This window comes from Clupea harengus, unplaced genomic scaffold (assembly GCF_900700415.2).
Source record: "Clupea harengus unplaced genomic scaffold, Ch_v2.0.2, whole genome shotgun sequence".
Lineage (NCBI taxonomy): Eukaryota > Metazoa > Chordata > Actinopteri > Clupeiformes > Clupeidae > Clupea > Clupea harengus.
The window spans coordinates 15,001-28,653 of record NW_024879720.1 but is presented as its reverse complement, the minus strand read 5'-3'; the positions used below and the strand labels follow the sequence as shown (position 1 = coordinate 28,653).

Here is a 13,653-nt window from a genome sequence, read left to right as displayed (position 1 = left end):
ATAAACATGTTTTTATTTGCTTGTTATTCTAACTATGATTAATGGGAAGTAGGTCCAAGGGCGACGCTAGAGGGCGCCCCCAACCCATTTGTCGCCCTAGGCAGTCGCCTAGTTCGCCTATAGCAATCGCCGGCCCTGATTACCGGCCACCATTACTGATATGAGACATTTTGAGCATAAGTGAAAGTATTGATATTTTTGTCTCAGGATGAAAGACAAATTGTACATTGTTGGTAAAGTTAAATTAAACGAATTAAAAGAAATGACAAATGTCAAAGATTACCTTTTACACACACAATAACATAAATGTAGTCATCCTCGACATCCTGTAATACCCTGTTTTGATCCTATCTGAATTCATCCTTTTGCTGTCGCATCCAAGATCAGAAAACTTAAAATGACTACTTATTGTTAATTTTATCAGCTTTTAGTTGTTATGATTTGAATAACAAAGTATCGTAGCTACAGATTTGACAAAATCTGATTTTCTCTCTTGATCAGCCCTGTGGCACGATAGGTGGAGTAGAGTGACGGGGGTTTAGAGTACAAGGTACAGTACTTAGAACAGTAGAACTCCGGAGCTCAGCTGCGGACCAATCAGACGCCGGCTGCTGGATTACTGACTGAAGGTAACTTTACCAACGCAAACATGAACCAGCACATTTTAGCTGTCTCTGACTGTGACTGCTCACCGCAACATCAGGCTTCCAGGAACTGTCTTGAATAGTGAATGAAAAGTTTATAAACAAGAGAGTGACTGATGAGATTTTACGGCCGTTAACCTCACGTCTTTTTCAGATTGGTTAAATTACATTTTGCACTATGGCTGGAGATGGAACTACAATAAAAAATCGGATAACAAATTTCCTACGTTCTCCCTCTATCAAACTGAAAAGGAGTCGTACAAAGGAAAACCTTACAAAGAAGGTGAGCTTTTCACCCCTGAAATACATTCGTTGTGATATACAAAGTCGTTGTGGATGGTGATACCTAGAGCGGTTTGCAAAAGACGGAGTCTACAAAGATTTCTTTGAAGCCATTTTTACTATTTTGATTATTTGTGCAGTGACAAATCACTCAACTGTTCCCCTGATTACTTCTGGTGTTGTTGCCAAATCATTGTCAATATGTTAGTGAAGAGAGAAGCCACTATTCACCTCACGAAACCAAGGAAAGGGGAATGGGAAAGGGGATATTTCTGTGTAATCTCGAGTGATCTTAAACGAAGATTGTCGACCTCTTTCTGTGAATAAAACGGTTGTTTTGGTTTAACCACTTTAGGCTGTTTGTTGACTAATCTCGTTGTGGTTATATCACTAGATAGGGGACCTGTGTGTAGTTATGTCTTTCTATCATATACCATTGCCATTCTACTTGACAATTTGCATGTGGTTTTATCTAAAGGATGACATAGAGTTGTCTTTTTAATAATATATTCACCAATTTGTTGTGCAATTACATGATATTGCGTTATCTGAAAAAGTTCTTGTGTCAGGCCCACAGATCCTTTGAGACAAACACAAATGTCTGTTATAGACTGCGACAATGCGAGAATAACTCAGAATAATGGTTGCCTGAATAACTCAGAATAATGGTTACGTGAATAACTCAGAATAATGGTTGCTTGAATAACTCAGAATAATGGTTGCTTGTTGGTGTTTGTGGAATATTTGTCACCTCTCGTCTGTGACCCACAGGTGACCCTTGAGATGGTGCTGGGGCTAACCACCTCTGGGAACAGTGGCCTGACCTGTGACCCCAACACTGGCCTGGTGGCGTACCCAGCAGGGTGAGAGAACGTGTGTGTGTTAAATGTGTGTGAGCTGAACATACAGTATGTGCACTGGGTGTGTCTCTCTTTATGTTTACTTTATGAATGAGTCTATCTTTTTCATCGTGTGTGTGTGTGAGTGTGTGTGTGTGTGTGTGTGTGTGTGTGTGTGTGCGCGTGTGTGTGTGCGCGTGTGTGTAAGAGGGAGATCTTTTAAGACAAGTTCTGAGGCTAGCAGACAAAACAGCCAGTTAGTGCACAGTACTAAGCGTGAGAGAGGGAGTGTTAGAGTATGTGTGTGTGTGTGTGTGTATGTATTTGTCTTTTTAAGTGTGCAAAGGTGTGTGCAGCAGATGGGAGGACCCTTCAGGACCATGGACAGGGCCCCATAGAACATGTTAGGCAGCATGTGTGTGTGTGTGTGTGTGTGTGTGAGTGTGAGTGAGTGTGAGTGTGAGCGTGTGCGTGTGCGTGTGCGTGTGCGTGTGCGTGTGCGTATGTGTATGTGTTTATGTGTCTGTGTGCGTGTGTGTGCGCGCGCGTGTGTGTGTGTGTGTGTGTGTGTATACGTGTGTGTACATTTTCTGTAATATCTTAAGTTAGCAGGAGTGTATAAGTCTCTCTCCATGTTTCTATCCCTCTAGGTGTGTGGTTGTTCTGCTGAACCCAAAGAAGAACAAACAGCAGCACATCCTCAACACATCCAGGTAAGAAGCTGTTCGCTGTTCTCCCTGGTCTCCATAGGCAACTATGACGAGATGTGGATTAAATCAGTAAGGTGGGAACACTGCATCACTAATAGCATTTGAAATTCCTATAGGTGAATGCAGTCATGGGTGGGTCTTAGCAGAAAAGCTTTGTTGGGGTTTGCTGAAGCCAGGAAGTAGTGTGATGTCGTCTCTGGTCATTGTGCTTGGCTTGTTGTGAATGGACCATAATGCATCTGGTCTTGTTATGTCTCGGCCCTGCTGCTCTGATCTTGTTTTTGATCTGGTACATTAACACACACACACACACACACACACACACACACACACATACACACACTCTGATCTGGTTTCTGACCTGGTACATTCACACACACACACACACACACACACACACACACACACACACACACACACACACACACACACACACACACACACACACATACACACACTCTGATCTGGTTTCTGACCTGGTACATTCACACACACACACACACACACACACACACACACACACACACACACACACACACACACACACACACACACACACACACACACACACACACACACACACATACACACACTCTGATCTGGTTTCTGACCTGGTACATTCACACACACACACACACACACACACACACACACACACACATATACACACACACACTGATCTGGTGTATTCCAGGGCTTGGGCTTATGTCTGGGTCTTGTTTTGATAGTGTGTTACTTCTCCTCCCTGCAGGAAAGCCATCACCACTCTAGCCTTCTCCTCAGATGGCAAGTACCTGGTCACTGGAGAGGTACGTGTCCCATGACCTTTTTAATGTGGTGCCCTTGGACATTTAGTATAAACTGCTTTTCTCAGCTCTGTTTCTGTATTGCACTGCACTGAACCAAACCCAACTGTTCTGTTACATCACTTGTTCGCACAATGTCTGAACACACACACACACACACACACACTCACACACACACACATCCCTAATCCAGCAGAGCAGGAGCAGCGGTGGCAGGTGGCCCAAGTGTGTGTGTTCATTTGTGTGTGTGTGGGTGTGTGTGTGTGTATGTGTGTGCGGACTGGAGACCTTTTGATGATTCCTCTATGTATATAAGGTGAAGAATCCATCTAGACCACACTCTTCTTTTTTTAATGTGAATTATATTATTCAGATCTCTATTACACACAAACAGAAACACACAGAAACACACACACACAAACACACAAGTCATCTGTCCTCTGTTAGATCAGAGTTTCTGGGGTCTGCAGGGGAGCTCCAGGTGCCGTCTGATAAAAAGCACAGAGGCATAAGTTGACCTGAGGAGGCACGCACACGCACAGACACACACACACACACACACACACACACACATACACACACACACACACACACACACACACTCACACTGAGGAGGCTAATCTTATTACATTAGGGAGTTAATCTCATTCTGAGGCGATGTTCCTTCCTCATTGTTCTCAGGCCTGAATGGGCCGCTCTGTTCCTGGGCTGGACTCCCACTCACCTTTGATCTCTCAGATTACAGTAGAGCTTGCACAGACAGGCTGAACTTTGACCCCTGAGGGTGGTGGAAGAATTCTGTGGGTGTTAGAGACATAGATTTGAGATGTCATGGGTTCTGCATTTTTCCTCTGTATTTTTCTCGGCTTCCCCTTGTTTTATGACAGCTATGACTTTAGTGTAAAATGGAACCGCTATCTTGTCTCTCTGTGTCCTCTGTTCGTTTGTGTTTTATTTCTTTCCTTTTATTTTAAAAATGTTTTTATTGTTTACGTTTCTGTCTTTTCTTACTTTTGTCACAATATCTGCATCTTTCCTTGTCTTTTTAACATCCCACTCTTTTCATCTCTCCTTGCTCTCTTCCTCCTCCATTTTGCTCTCTCTTTTACCCCTCTTTCTTTCTTTCTTTTGTTTATAACTCCCTCTCTTTTTACTTTCTCCCTGCCTCTCATTTGTTCCCCTCTCTCTCTCTGTCCTCCCTTTGTCCTCGCCTCTCCAAACTTCTATTTCTTCTCTCTTCATCCCTCTCTTTCTGTCCTCTTTCTCCCTCTTGCTCTTTCTCTATTCCCCCCCAGTGTGGGCACCTACCTGCGGTGCGTGTGTGGGACGTGTGTGAGGGCTCCCAGGTGGCAGAGCTGCAGGGACACAAATATGGCGTCTCCTGCGTGACCTTCTCCCCCAACAGCAAGTACATCGTCAGCGTGGGCTACCAGCACGACATGATCGTCAACGTCTGGGCCTGGAAGGTACTGGCCCCTTTTACACCCAAGATTCGAGATTCAAGAGATGTATTAAGTACAACAGCAGTGAAATGGGGTTGCAACTACTCCATCTGCAGTACAAATAACAAGCATAAGCAACAGGATGTCAATATAATAATAATAATAATAATAATAATAATAATAATAATAATAATAGGGACGGTATATACAGGGACAGATGACGGAGTGTCATAGAGTAAAATATATACACGTAATAAACATAAGGTTAAAATATAATGCTCCAGCAGCTCAGTTTGGCCCAGGTCTGATGCCACCTGGCTCACATTGCTACTGCATGTGCATTCATTTCCTCATAGGCTGACAGCCTCAACTGAATTCTGAAAGATAAATTCTAAAGATGCCTAGTAATGGCAATGATCCTGCATCTACTGACTAGATCATGGCTCACATTAACACCAGTGTATAATCACTTTTTCTTGTTTCAAAAACATGTTGTGGTGGCTGATAATAAGGTGTCTCACATTAACAACAGTGTATAATCACAATTTGTTGTTTCAGAAAAATGTTGTGGTGGCTGCTAATAAGGTGTCCAGTAAAGTGACGGCAGTGGCCTTCTCCGAGGACAACTCCTACTTTGTGACGGCGGGAAACAGACATGTCCGCTTCTGGTACCTGGATCACTCCGGCTCTGCCAAGGTAGGCCTCTACCAATAATAATCTAAAGGTATGCCTTTAACAATAACGATTTAAAGGTATGCCTCTATAAATAACAATTTAAAGTCAAGTTTCAGGCATTTTTTTCCATTTTAGCTTTAGGTGGGGAGGTGTGTGTGTCTGTGTGTGTTTGTTTGTTTGTTTGTTTGTGAGTGTGTATGTGTTGTTAGGTGGGAATATAGGAGTTGATGACATGGTGACAATACAGCAGGAGGCCTTGCTTGTTTGATAACTTGCCAAGTTGTTCTGATCAAGCACAACAACTGAACATCATAGTTGCTTCATAGAGCATTTTAAGTTTACAGTGACAGACTGACTATAGTCTATACTCGTCAGCCATTTTAGACTCTCTAACTGTGCTGTGTGATGTTGAGGACGTCCTGTCTGTGTCTACAGCAGGTGGACGGCCCCGCCCCCTTACAGGGTCGGTCGGGCCTTCTCGGGGAGCTCCAGAACAACTTCTTCTGTGATGTGGCTTGCGGCCGTGGCAGCCAATCAGGAAGCACCTTCTGCATCACTTCCTCCGGCCTGCTGTGTCAGTTCAACGAGAGGAGGATGCTGGAGAAGTGGGTGGACCTCAGGGTGAGTGAAGCTAGCAGCGTCTGGATAGTAGCCCTACATGGGTAAATATGTGACCAACACCACTGTGGAGGCTTTGCATCAAAGGGTTCTCTCCCTCTGCCTTGTCTGCTGTTTCTGTTCATCAGAACACCTCACACAGATCACAGGCTGTTAGACTGCATATTGCCACGGTTACCATATTGCCTTGTAGTCATATAAATATTCATAATTTTCATGTGCTCGTACCTTAATATTCTAGTTTGTTTGTACTACCCTCACATTTTGTAGCAGTCTGCTGTTGTTTGCTGTTGCTCTGGTTACCATTGTTGAGCGCACGGATAAGGATGATGATTGAAGTTTTGCCCCAAGCTATCAGTAGGAAGTCCCAATCAGAGCATGTCTCCAGACAGCCAGAGACAATTTGTTTCACCCATCTGCGTGGTATCATTTAGTTTAACAGTTGTTTGAAAAGCAGCCTGTATTGGCAATGTGAAGATTTGTCAATGCAAATCAGGTCACTGTTTACTCTCTCAAGCGTAGATTAGGCCAAATTGATAAACACCAGTCAGCATAGATAAAGTATCTGAGCCTTCTTCCTGAGTGCAGGGCGGCTTTACTGGATTGTTGCCCATTATCAGAGGAAGTTGCAGCTGCAGCTCCAGATCAAGGCTATTAGACAATCCCTTGGCGAGACCTGTGGGCCTGGCCTGTGCCCAGGGACAGAGTCTCCTATCTCTTCCCCTGTGTGTTTGTGTGAGTGACCGTCCTCTGTGCACCCGTGTGCGTGTGTGTTTGTGTGTATGGGGGGTCAATGTGAGATTAGGGGTTTGAAAGAGGATGTACTGTTGGGGCTGGGGGCCTCCTCTCCTCTGTTATCCCTTAATGAGGAGACACAATAACCTGAGGGTAGGGTGCACTGTGTGTGTGTGTGTGTGTGTGTGTGTGTGTGTGTGTGTGTGTGTGTGTGTGTGTGTGTGTGTGTGTGTGTGTGACTGTATGTTTCCTCACAGAAGTAAGGGCAGCAGAGCTCTCTTTCATGCGTCTCACTGTGTCTCTCTCATGCCTTCATTTAGACAATACACTTAATTCATTTCACATGTATAAGGCGTCGTGGTTTAGTGGTTGGCGTTGCCGCTTTGCAAAGGTTGAGCTGGGTTGGATTCCTGATCGCCGCGCGCTGACATAGCCCATTTCTTTGTCATACCATTTGGGAGGATTTGCTCTGACATGAGGACCAGAGAGATGTCCTGCTAACTAGCTCTTGGCTTATGTAAATAATACAATAAAAGTCCCTCCTGCTAACTAGCTCTTGGCTTATGTAAATAATGCAATAAAAGTCCTACCTGCTAACTAACTCTTGCCTTATGTAAATAATACAGTAAAAGTCTGTGTTCTGTTCTGTTCTGTTCTGTTCTGTTACATTCTATTCTGTTCTGTTCTGTTCTGTTATATTCTATTCTGTGCTGCTCTGTTACTCTGTTTTGTACTGTATATGTTCAGCTGTAGATGTCTGTGGCCAGGTCTCTATGGTTGCTTGTTGAGGTTCATAATACGGCTCCTCAGAATGTTTTACAATGTTTCATTGAAAACCACTGCAAAAACGTAATGTTCGTCACGGAAGTGAATTGTGACTGAAGTGGTGTTGTTGTCTGCTGTAGACGTCCATGGCCAGGTCCCTGTGTGTGACAGCGGATCTGATCTTCTGTGCGTGTGCAGAGGGCACGGTGCGCGCCTTCAACCCTGTGGACCTTCGCTTTCTGGGCACCCTGCCGCGACCACATCACCTGGGCACAGATGTGGCGGCCATCACCCAACCCAGGTGAGTCCAGCCCGGCACACGGAACTCCTGGCAGAGCCACCCAGGGAGCATCATGGGGAAAATGTAGATCTAGATGAGATGAATTGTAGAGCTGTAAACACATGTACAGTGTTGAGGATGTAACAGCCATCTTGCATTGCTTTGGTCAGAAGGCACCTAGAGCTGTGCAGTGCTGATCATCACCCCTGATGCACCCTCCTCTTCTCTCCATCTCCCATCAGCCACCTGTTCTCTGCCCAGCCGGATGCACGGTACCCGGACTCTGTGGCATTGACCTTCGACCCTGAGAATGGCTGGCTGTCGTGTGTGTATAATGACCACAGCCTGTACGTGTGGGACGTAATGGACCTGCAGTGCGTGGGGAAGGTCTTCTCTGCCCTATACCACTCCGCCTCTGTCTGGGACCTGCAGGTGTGTGTGTGTGTGTGTGTGTGTGTGTGTGTGTGTGTGTGTGTGTGTTTACATGTATGAGTATGTGTGACCTCTCCTCTACTCATCAGGTGTACACTGACAGCACACTGAGATATGTGGATCTTTACTGTGTTCCTGTGTGTGTGTGTGTGTGTGTGTGTGTGTGTGTACACCGACGGCGTTGAAGTCTATGGAGCTTTACTGTGCTCATGTATGCATGTATGTGTGTGTGTGTGCGTGTGTGTGTGTGTGTGTGTACACTGACAGCACTGAGGTCTGTGGATCTGTACTGTGCTCATGTGTGTGTGCATGTGTGTAACCTCTCCCCCTCACTCATCAGGTGTATCCACACAGTGCCGACTCCTCTGGATCGTCGCCCAGCTCCGTCTCCTTCATGACCTGCTCTGCTGACAACACCATCCGACTCTGGCATTCCGACGGACAGCGCTCTGTCTCCAATGGCAACATCCTTAGCAACGTTAGTCTGCTTTCGAGCCAACACGACCACTCAGACATTCCCTGACTTCACTTCAATCCTTACTTAAATTTGACTCTGTCTGTGTCAAGAATAAAGCAGTGAAATTGCAGAGAGCTGGCTCCCTGTGTATGGGGACAGGTGACATTAGCAGTGTTTGTGGGGTTTGTTCTGTTTATGGGGACGGGTGACATTAGCAGTGTTTGTGGGGTTTGTCCTGTTTATGGGGACGGGTGACATTAACAGTGTTTGTCCTTGTGTATTGGGACGGGTGACATTAGCAGTGTTTGTAGGGTTTGTCCTGTTTATGGGGACGGGTGACATTAGCAGTGTTCGTGCCCTGTGTGGGCGAGATGTGATGAGTTTACATACTCTGTGTACATGCTTGTGAGGATGGTTATGTGTGTGTGTGTGTGTGTGTGTGTGTGTGTGTGTGTGTGTGTGTGTGTGTGTGTGTGTTTGTGAATGAGTGTTAATATGACTGTGTGTGTGTGTTTTTTTCTCTCACTGGGTCTCATCTCTCCATGTAACTGCAGGACCTGCTGAATGTGATTTATGTGGAGAACAGCAGCGCCGCCCTGCTGGACACAGACATGTGCTGCCCCTCTGTGGTGGAGAAGCAGGACGGCGTGGCTCCGGAGGTTAAGACTGGCATCCGCACCATCTGTGTCAGTCCAGATGGCAAACATCTGGCCTCAGGCGACCGCACTGGCACACTCAGGTACCCCTCCACCTGTGTGCTCGCGCGCATTTGTGTGTGTGTGTGTGTGTGTGTGTGTGTGAGTGTGTAAAAGAGAGAGGGAGAGAGAAAGAGAAAAAGCAATGACAATTTTCTCTGTTATAAGGGAGCAGTGAAGTGCTGAAGTGTCTGAAAAGTCTTGAATATGTGTGTGTGTGTGTGTGTGTGTGTGTGTGTGTGTGTGTGTGTGTGTGTGTGTGTGTGTTTGTGTGTGTATTCAGGGTGCATGATCTGAGCAGCATGGAGGAGGTCCTGAAGGTTGGGGCTCACGATGCTGAGATCCTCTGTCTGGAGTACTCGAAACCTGAGACTGGTGAGAATGTGTGTGTGTGTGTGTGTGTGTGAAAGTGTATGTGTGTGTGTGAGTGTTTGTTTGTATGTGTGTCTGTGTTTGTGTGTTTTGTTTGTTTGTTTGTTTGTTTGTTTGTGAGTGTGTATGTGTATGTCTGTGTGTGGGGATGGGGGGGGGGGGGCGGTGTATGTGTGAGTGTTGATGTAGGTATACAGTATGTATAGATTTCTCACTCATAAAACTACTGTTTGCTAATATCCGTGGTGTTCATACGTGTTATAAATTCCCTGTGTGTGTGTGTGTGTGTGTGTGTGTGTGTGTGTGTGCGCGTACGTGTGTGTGTATCTGATCAGGTCTGCAGCTGTTGGCGACTGCGGGTAGAGACCGTCTCCTCCAGGTGCTGGATGCGGGTGAAGACTACAGGCTGCTGCAGACGCTTGATGAGCACTCGTCTTCCATCACTGCTGTACGCTTCGCTGGTGAGTGGAGCCCTCCGGGACACACACACACACACACACACACACACACATCTGAAATCATGGGTTTGCTAGTTCACAATCATGAGGAGGTTTATGTATTGATTGTTCACATAGAAAACTTTTATTTGCTAATGTCTGTGGTGGGCATGCATGTTATATATTTCCTGTGTGTGTGTGTATGTTTGTGTGTGTGTGTGTGTGTGTGTGTGTGTGTGTGTGTGTGTTTGTGTGTGTGTGTGTGTCCGAGCCATTTCCCTCTGTACAACTGGGGCTTCTTCTGTGCCACCAAGTAGTTTAAGTGGCATTCCATATCTCTGTAATGTGTGTGTGTGTGTGTGTGTGTGTTCCGGTAGTTTTTGTGTGTGTGTGTGTGTCATAGCTCTCGTAATCTTGCTGTTATCTTGAATCTGCAGCCACTGATGGGAAGGTGAAACTGATCAGCTGTGGGGCTGACAAGAGCATCTACTTCAGGACAGCCCACAGGGTGAGACACACACACACACACACACAAACATGCCCACAGGGTGAGACATACACACGCACACACAAACATGCCCACAGGGTGAGACTCACACACACACACACACACAGACACACATATGCCCACAGGGTGAGAGACACACACACACACACACACACACACACATGCCCACAGGGTGAGACTCAGGGTGCGTATGCGTGCCAGAGTTATGTCTTACTGTGTGCCAGCAGTAGTCTACATAGAGCCAGCAGTAGTCTATATTGATCCAGCAGTGGGTGTATTGTGCTTCTTTGTGTTTGTGTGGGCCTGGCAGTTTGAGGGGTTGAAGGCTGTGCCCTGATGCCAGGCTGTGCTCTGAAGCAGAATCCAGTGAGCCCTTCAGCAAAACACAGACCGAAAACTCACTCTTTTCTGTAGCTGACCTGGATAGAAGTGTGCGGTGGATTGCTAACCCATAGAAACCTTTGTCGCCTTTGCTAAACCATAGAAACCCTTGTCACCGTTGCTAAACCATAAAAAACCTTTGTCAACGTCATCACTATATCTACTCATTGCATTTGCCTAACTTAAGTTCCATTTGGAAGTTTTTAAAACCCTTTTCTACTGAAGTTTGACTGGACCATCAGGATCTAAATCCTCTAACGAGGGTCTGTGTTTCAGGACATTCTGTGCTTAATAACTGCGCAAGTACACAGCTTGTTTCAGTCTTTCCTTGCCCTGTTTGTTGTGTTGTGTTGTGTTGTGTTAGCCAGCAGGCAGCTTTTGCCCCACTCTTTGTCTCATGCACGCGGCATACCTCAGATCATTAGGAGAGTTTGTAGCTCAAAGGAATCCACTTTAATGATGTTGTCCTTGTTTGGCTTAAATTTGGAGTTTTGAACCCTGATGCTTTGCAGTCTGCAGGTTTTTTTTAAGTTCCCTTTACAGTAACTAAGGTTGAGGTCAAAGCATATTTAAAGTAGGTCAGTGATATGTTATAGTCGTACAAGAAGTCCTTTGAGCCTTTGGTTTTGTACCCTTTGACCATTCCCTGACCTTTACCCCTTGACCCTGACAGACACTCAGAGGAACGGAGTTCAAGCGTACTCATCATGTGGTGAGGAAGACCAGCCTTGCTGATATGGATGTGGACCCCTCCTGCAAATACGCAGCTGTGGGATGTCAGGATCGCAGCATCAGGTACAAGAGAGAGAGTGTGTGTGTGTGTGTGTGTGTGTGTGTGTGTGTGTGTGTGTGTGTGTGTGTGTGTGTGTGTGTGTGTGTGTGTGTGTGTATGTGCATACAATAGCACTAATGTCAGTATGGTCTGCATCCTTGATCAGGATTTTCAACATCAGCAATGGCAAGCAGAAGAAGTCCTACAAGGGCTCCCAAGGCCTGGATGGCAGCCTGCTGAAGGTGTGGTGTCCTTTATCATGTTCTGTTTGCATGTGTGCTTCTAACACCCCTGAGGTTGACAAGTCTATGGGTGTGTGCTGTATATCTCTATCTTTATCTGTTTGTATGTGTGATTCTAACACCCATGAGGTTGAGTCAATGTGTATGTGCTGTATATCTATATATGTTGCAATTGGGCAATTAGTTTTATGCTTAAGGTGCGTAAGCTTCTCTCTGTGTGGTTCTTGTGATTGAGTATTTGTGTGTGTGGGTGTGTGTGTATGTGCGCATGGGCGTGTGTGTGTGGGTGCGTGCGCGTGTGGGCGTGTGTGTGTTTGTTTGTGTGTTGTGTGTGTGTGTTTGTTGTGTGTTTCTGTGTGTGTGTGTGTGTGTTTATGTGTGCGTTTCTGTGTGTGTGTGTGTGTGTGTGTGTGTGTGTGTGTGTGTGTGTGTGCGCGTGCATGTGGGCGTGTGTGTGTTTGTGTTTGTGTTTGTGTTGTGTGTTTGTGTGTGTTTGTGTGCGTTTGTGTGCGTGTGCGTGTGCGAGTGCGTGTGTGTGTGCGCGTGTGTGTGCGTGCGTGCGTGCGTGCGTGCGTGTGTAATCGACAGGTCCAGACGGATCCTTCAGGGCTCTATGTGGCCACTAGCTGCTCTGATAAGAACATTGGCCTGTATGACTTCCACTCAGGAGAGTGCCTGGCAACCATGTTTGGTCACTCAGGTAACCTAGTCACTAGTTGCAGGTGTAGTACTGAAGGCTAGTTTTAAAACATGATTAAGGATTTAATCTAGTGGTTATACTGTAAATACACTTCATGCTCTCTCTCTCTCTCTCTCTCTGCCATCCACTCTCTACAGAAATTGTAACAGGCATAAAGTTCACCAGTGACTGTAGGCATCTGATCTCTGTGTCTGGAGACAGGTAAGGCTGTGACAGACAAACACAACCACATCTCTTGTTCATCTGGACTACCAGGGGACAGATCCTCCTTCCTCCTTTCTCCTTTCTTCTGCTCCTTTCTTCTGTCTTCTTTTTTCTGTCTTCACTCTTCTGTCCTCTCTCCTTGTGCGTTTTCACTCTTGTCTCACTCCTCTCGTCTCACTTTTTCTCTTGTCTCAGTTTCTCTTGTCTCACTCTCATCACCTTTTTCTCTCTCCAACGCCTCCTCCCCTCTGTCTCCTGGTCTTTCACGCCATTGTTAAATCCAGATGAGATATTATTGCTGTTGTCATTCTCTCTGCAGCTGTATCATGGTGTGGCGTCTGGCTCCTGAGCTGACTCTCAACATGCGGGATCACATTGCCCAGCGCAAGCAGACACAGACTGGCACAGCGGGTACAGCGGGCAAGGCTCATAGAGTCAGGTACGGAAACAGACAGGCACAGTGGGCAAGGCTCACAGAGTCAGGTACGGAAACAGACAGGCATAGCGGGCAAAGTTCACAGAGTCAGGTACGGAAATAGACTGGCATAGCGGGCAAGGTTCACAGAGTCAGAGTCACTGCATTACCGGAAAGACTCCCCAAATCAGGTACTGAACAACTAGAACCAGCTATGGAGCCAGGCCTGTGGTCTAGAGGCA

The 13,653-nt window shown here is 46.1% G+C and overlaps 1 protein-coding gene across 1 annotated transcript in view; it reads left to right on the top strand.

Moving 5' to 3' along the window:
* The first annotated feature begins 681 nt into the window (after positions 1-681).
* LOC122129982 (mitogen-activated protein kinase-binding protein 1-like) overlaps positions 682-13,653 on the top strand; it is an 18,531-nt gene continuing 5,559 nt past the window's right edge. Inside the window, exons 1-19 of the mRNA XM_042704727.1 lie at positions 682-927; positions 1,698-1,789; positions 2,416-2,478; positions 3,227-3,284; positions 4,577-4,747; positions 5,282-5,419; positions 5,837-6,019; positions 7,657-7,817; positions 8,039-8,228; positions 8,569-8,706; positions 9,240-9,424; positions 9,664-9,755; positions 10,088-10,213; positions 10,627-10,697; positions 11,752-11,873; positions 12,017-12,092; positions 12,681-12,792; positions 12,930-12,993; positions 13,316-13,435. Coding sequence (XP_042560661.1) covers positions 823-927; positions 1,698-1,789; positions 2,416-2,478; positions 3,227-3,284; positions 4,577-4,747; positions 5,282-5,419; positions 5,837-6,019; positions 7,657-7,817; positions 8,039-8,228; positions 8,569-8,706; positions 9,240-9,424; positions 9,664-9,755; positions 10,088-10,213; positions 10,627-10,697; positions 11,752-11,873; positions 12,017-12,092; positions 12,681-12,792; positions 12,930-12,993; positions 13,316-13,435 — 2,267 coding nt within the window. The 5' untranslated portion in view covers positions 682-822. The remainder of the gene's footprint in view (positions 928-1,697; positions 1,790-2,415; positions 2,479-3,226; positions 3,285-4,576; positions 4,748-5,281; positions 5,420-5,836; positions 6,020-7,656; positions 7,818-8,038; positions 8,229-8,568; positions 8,707-9,239; positions 9,425-9,663; positions 9,756-10,087; positions 10,214-10,626; positions 10,698-11,751; positions 11,874-12,016; positions 12,093-12,680; positions 12,793-12,929; positions 12,994-13,315; positions 13,436-13,653) is intronic.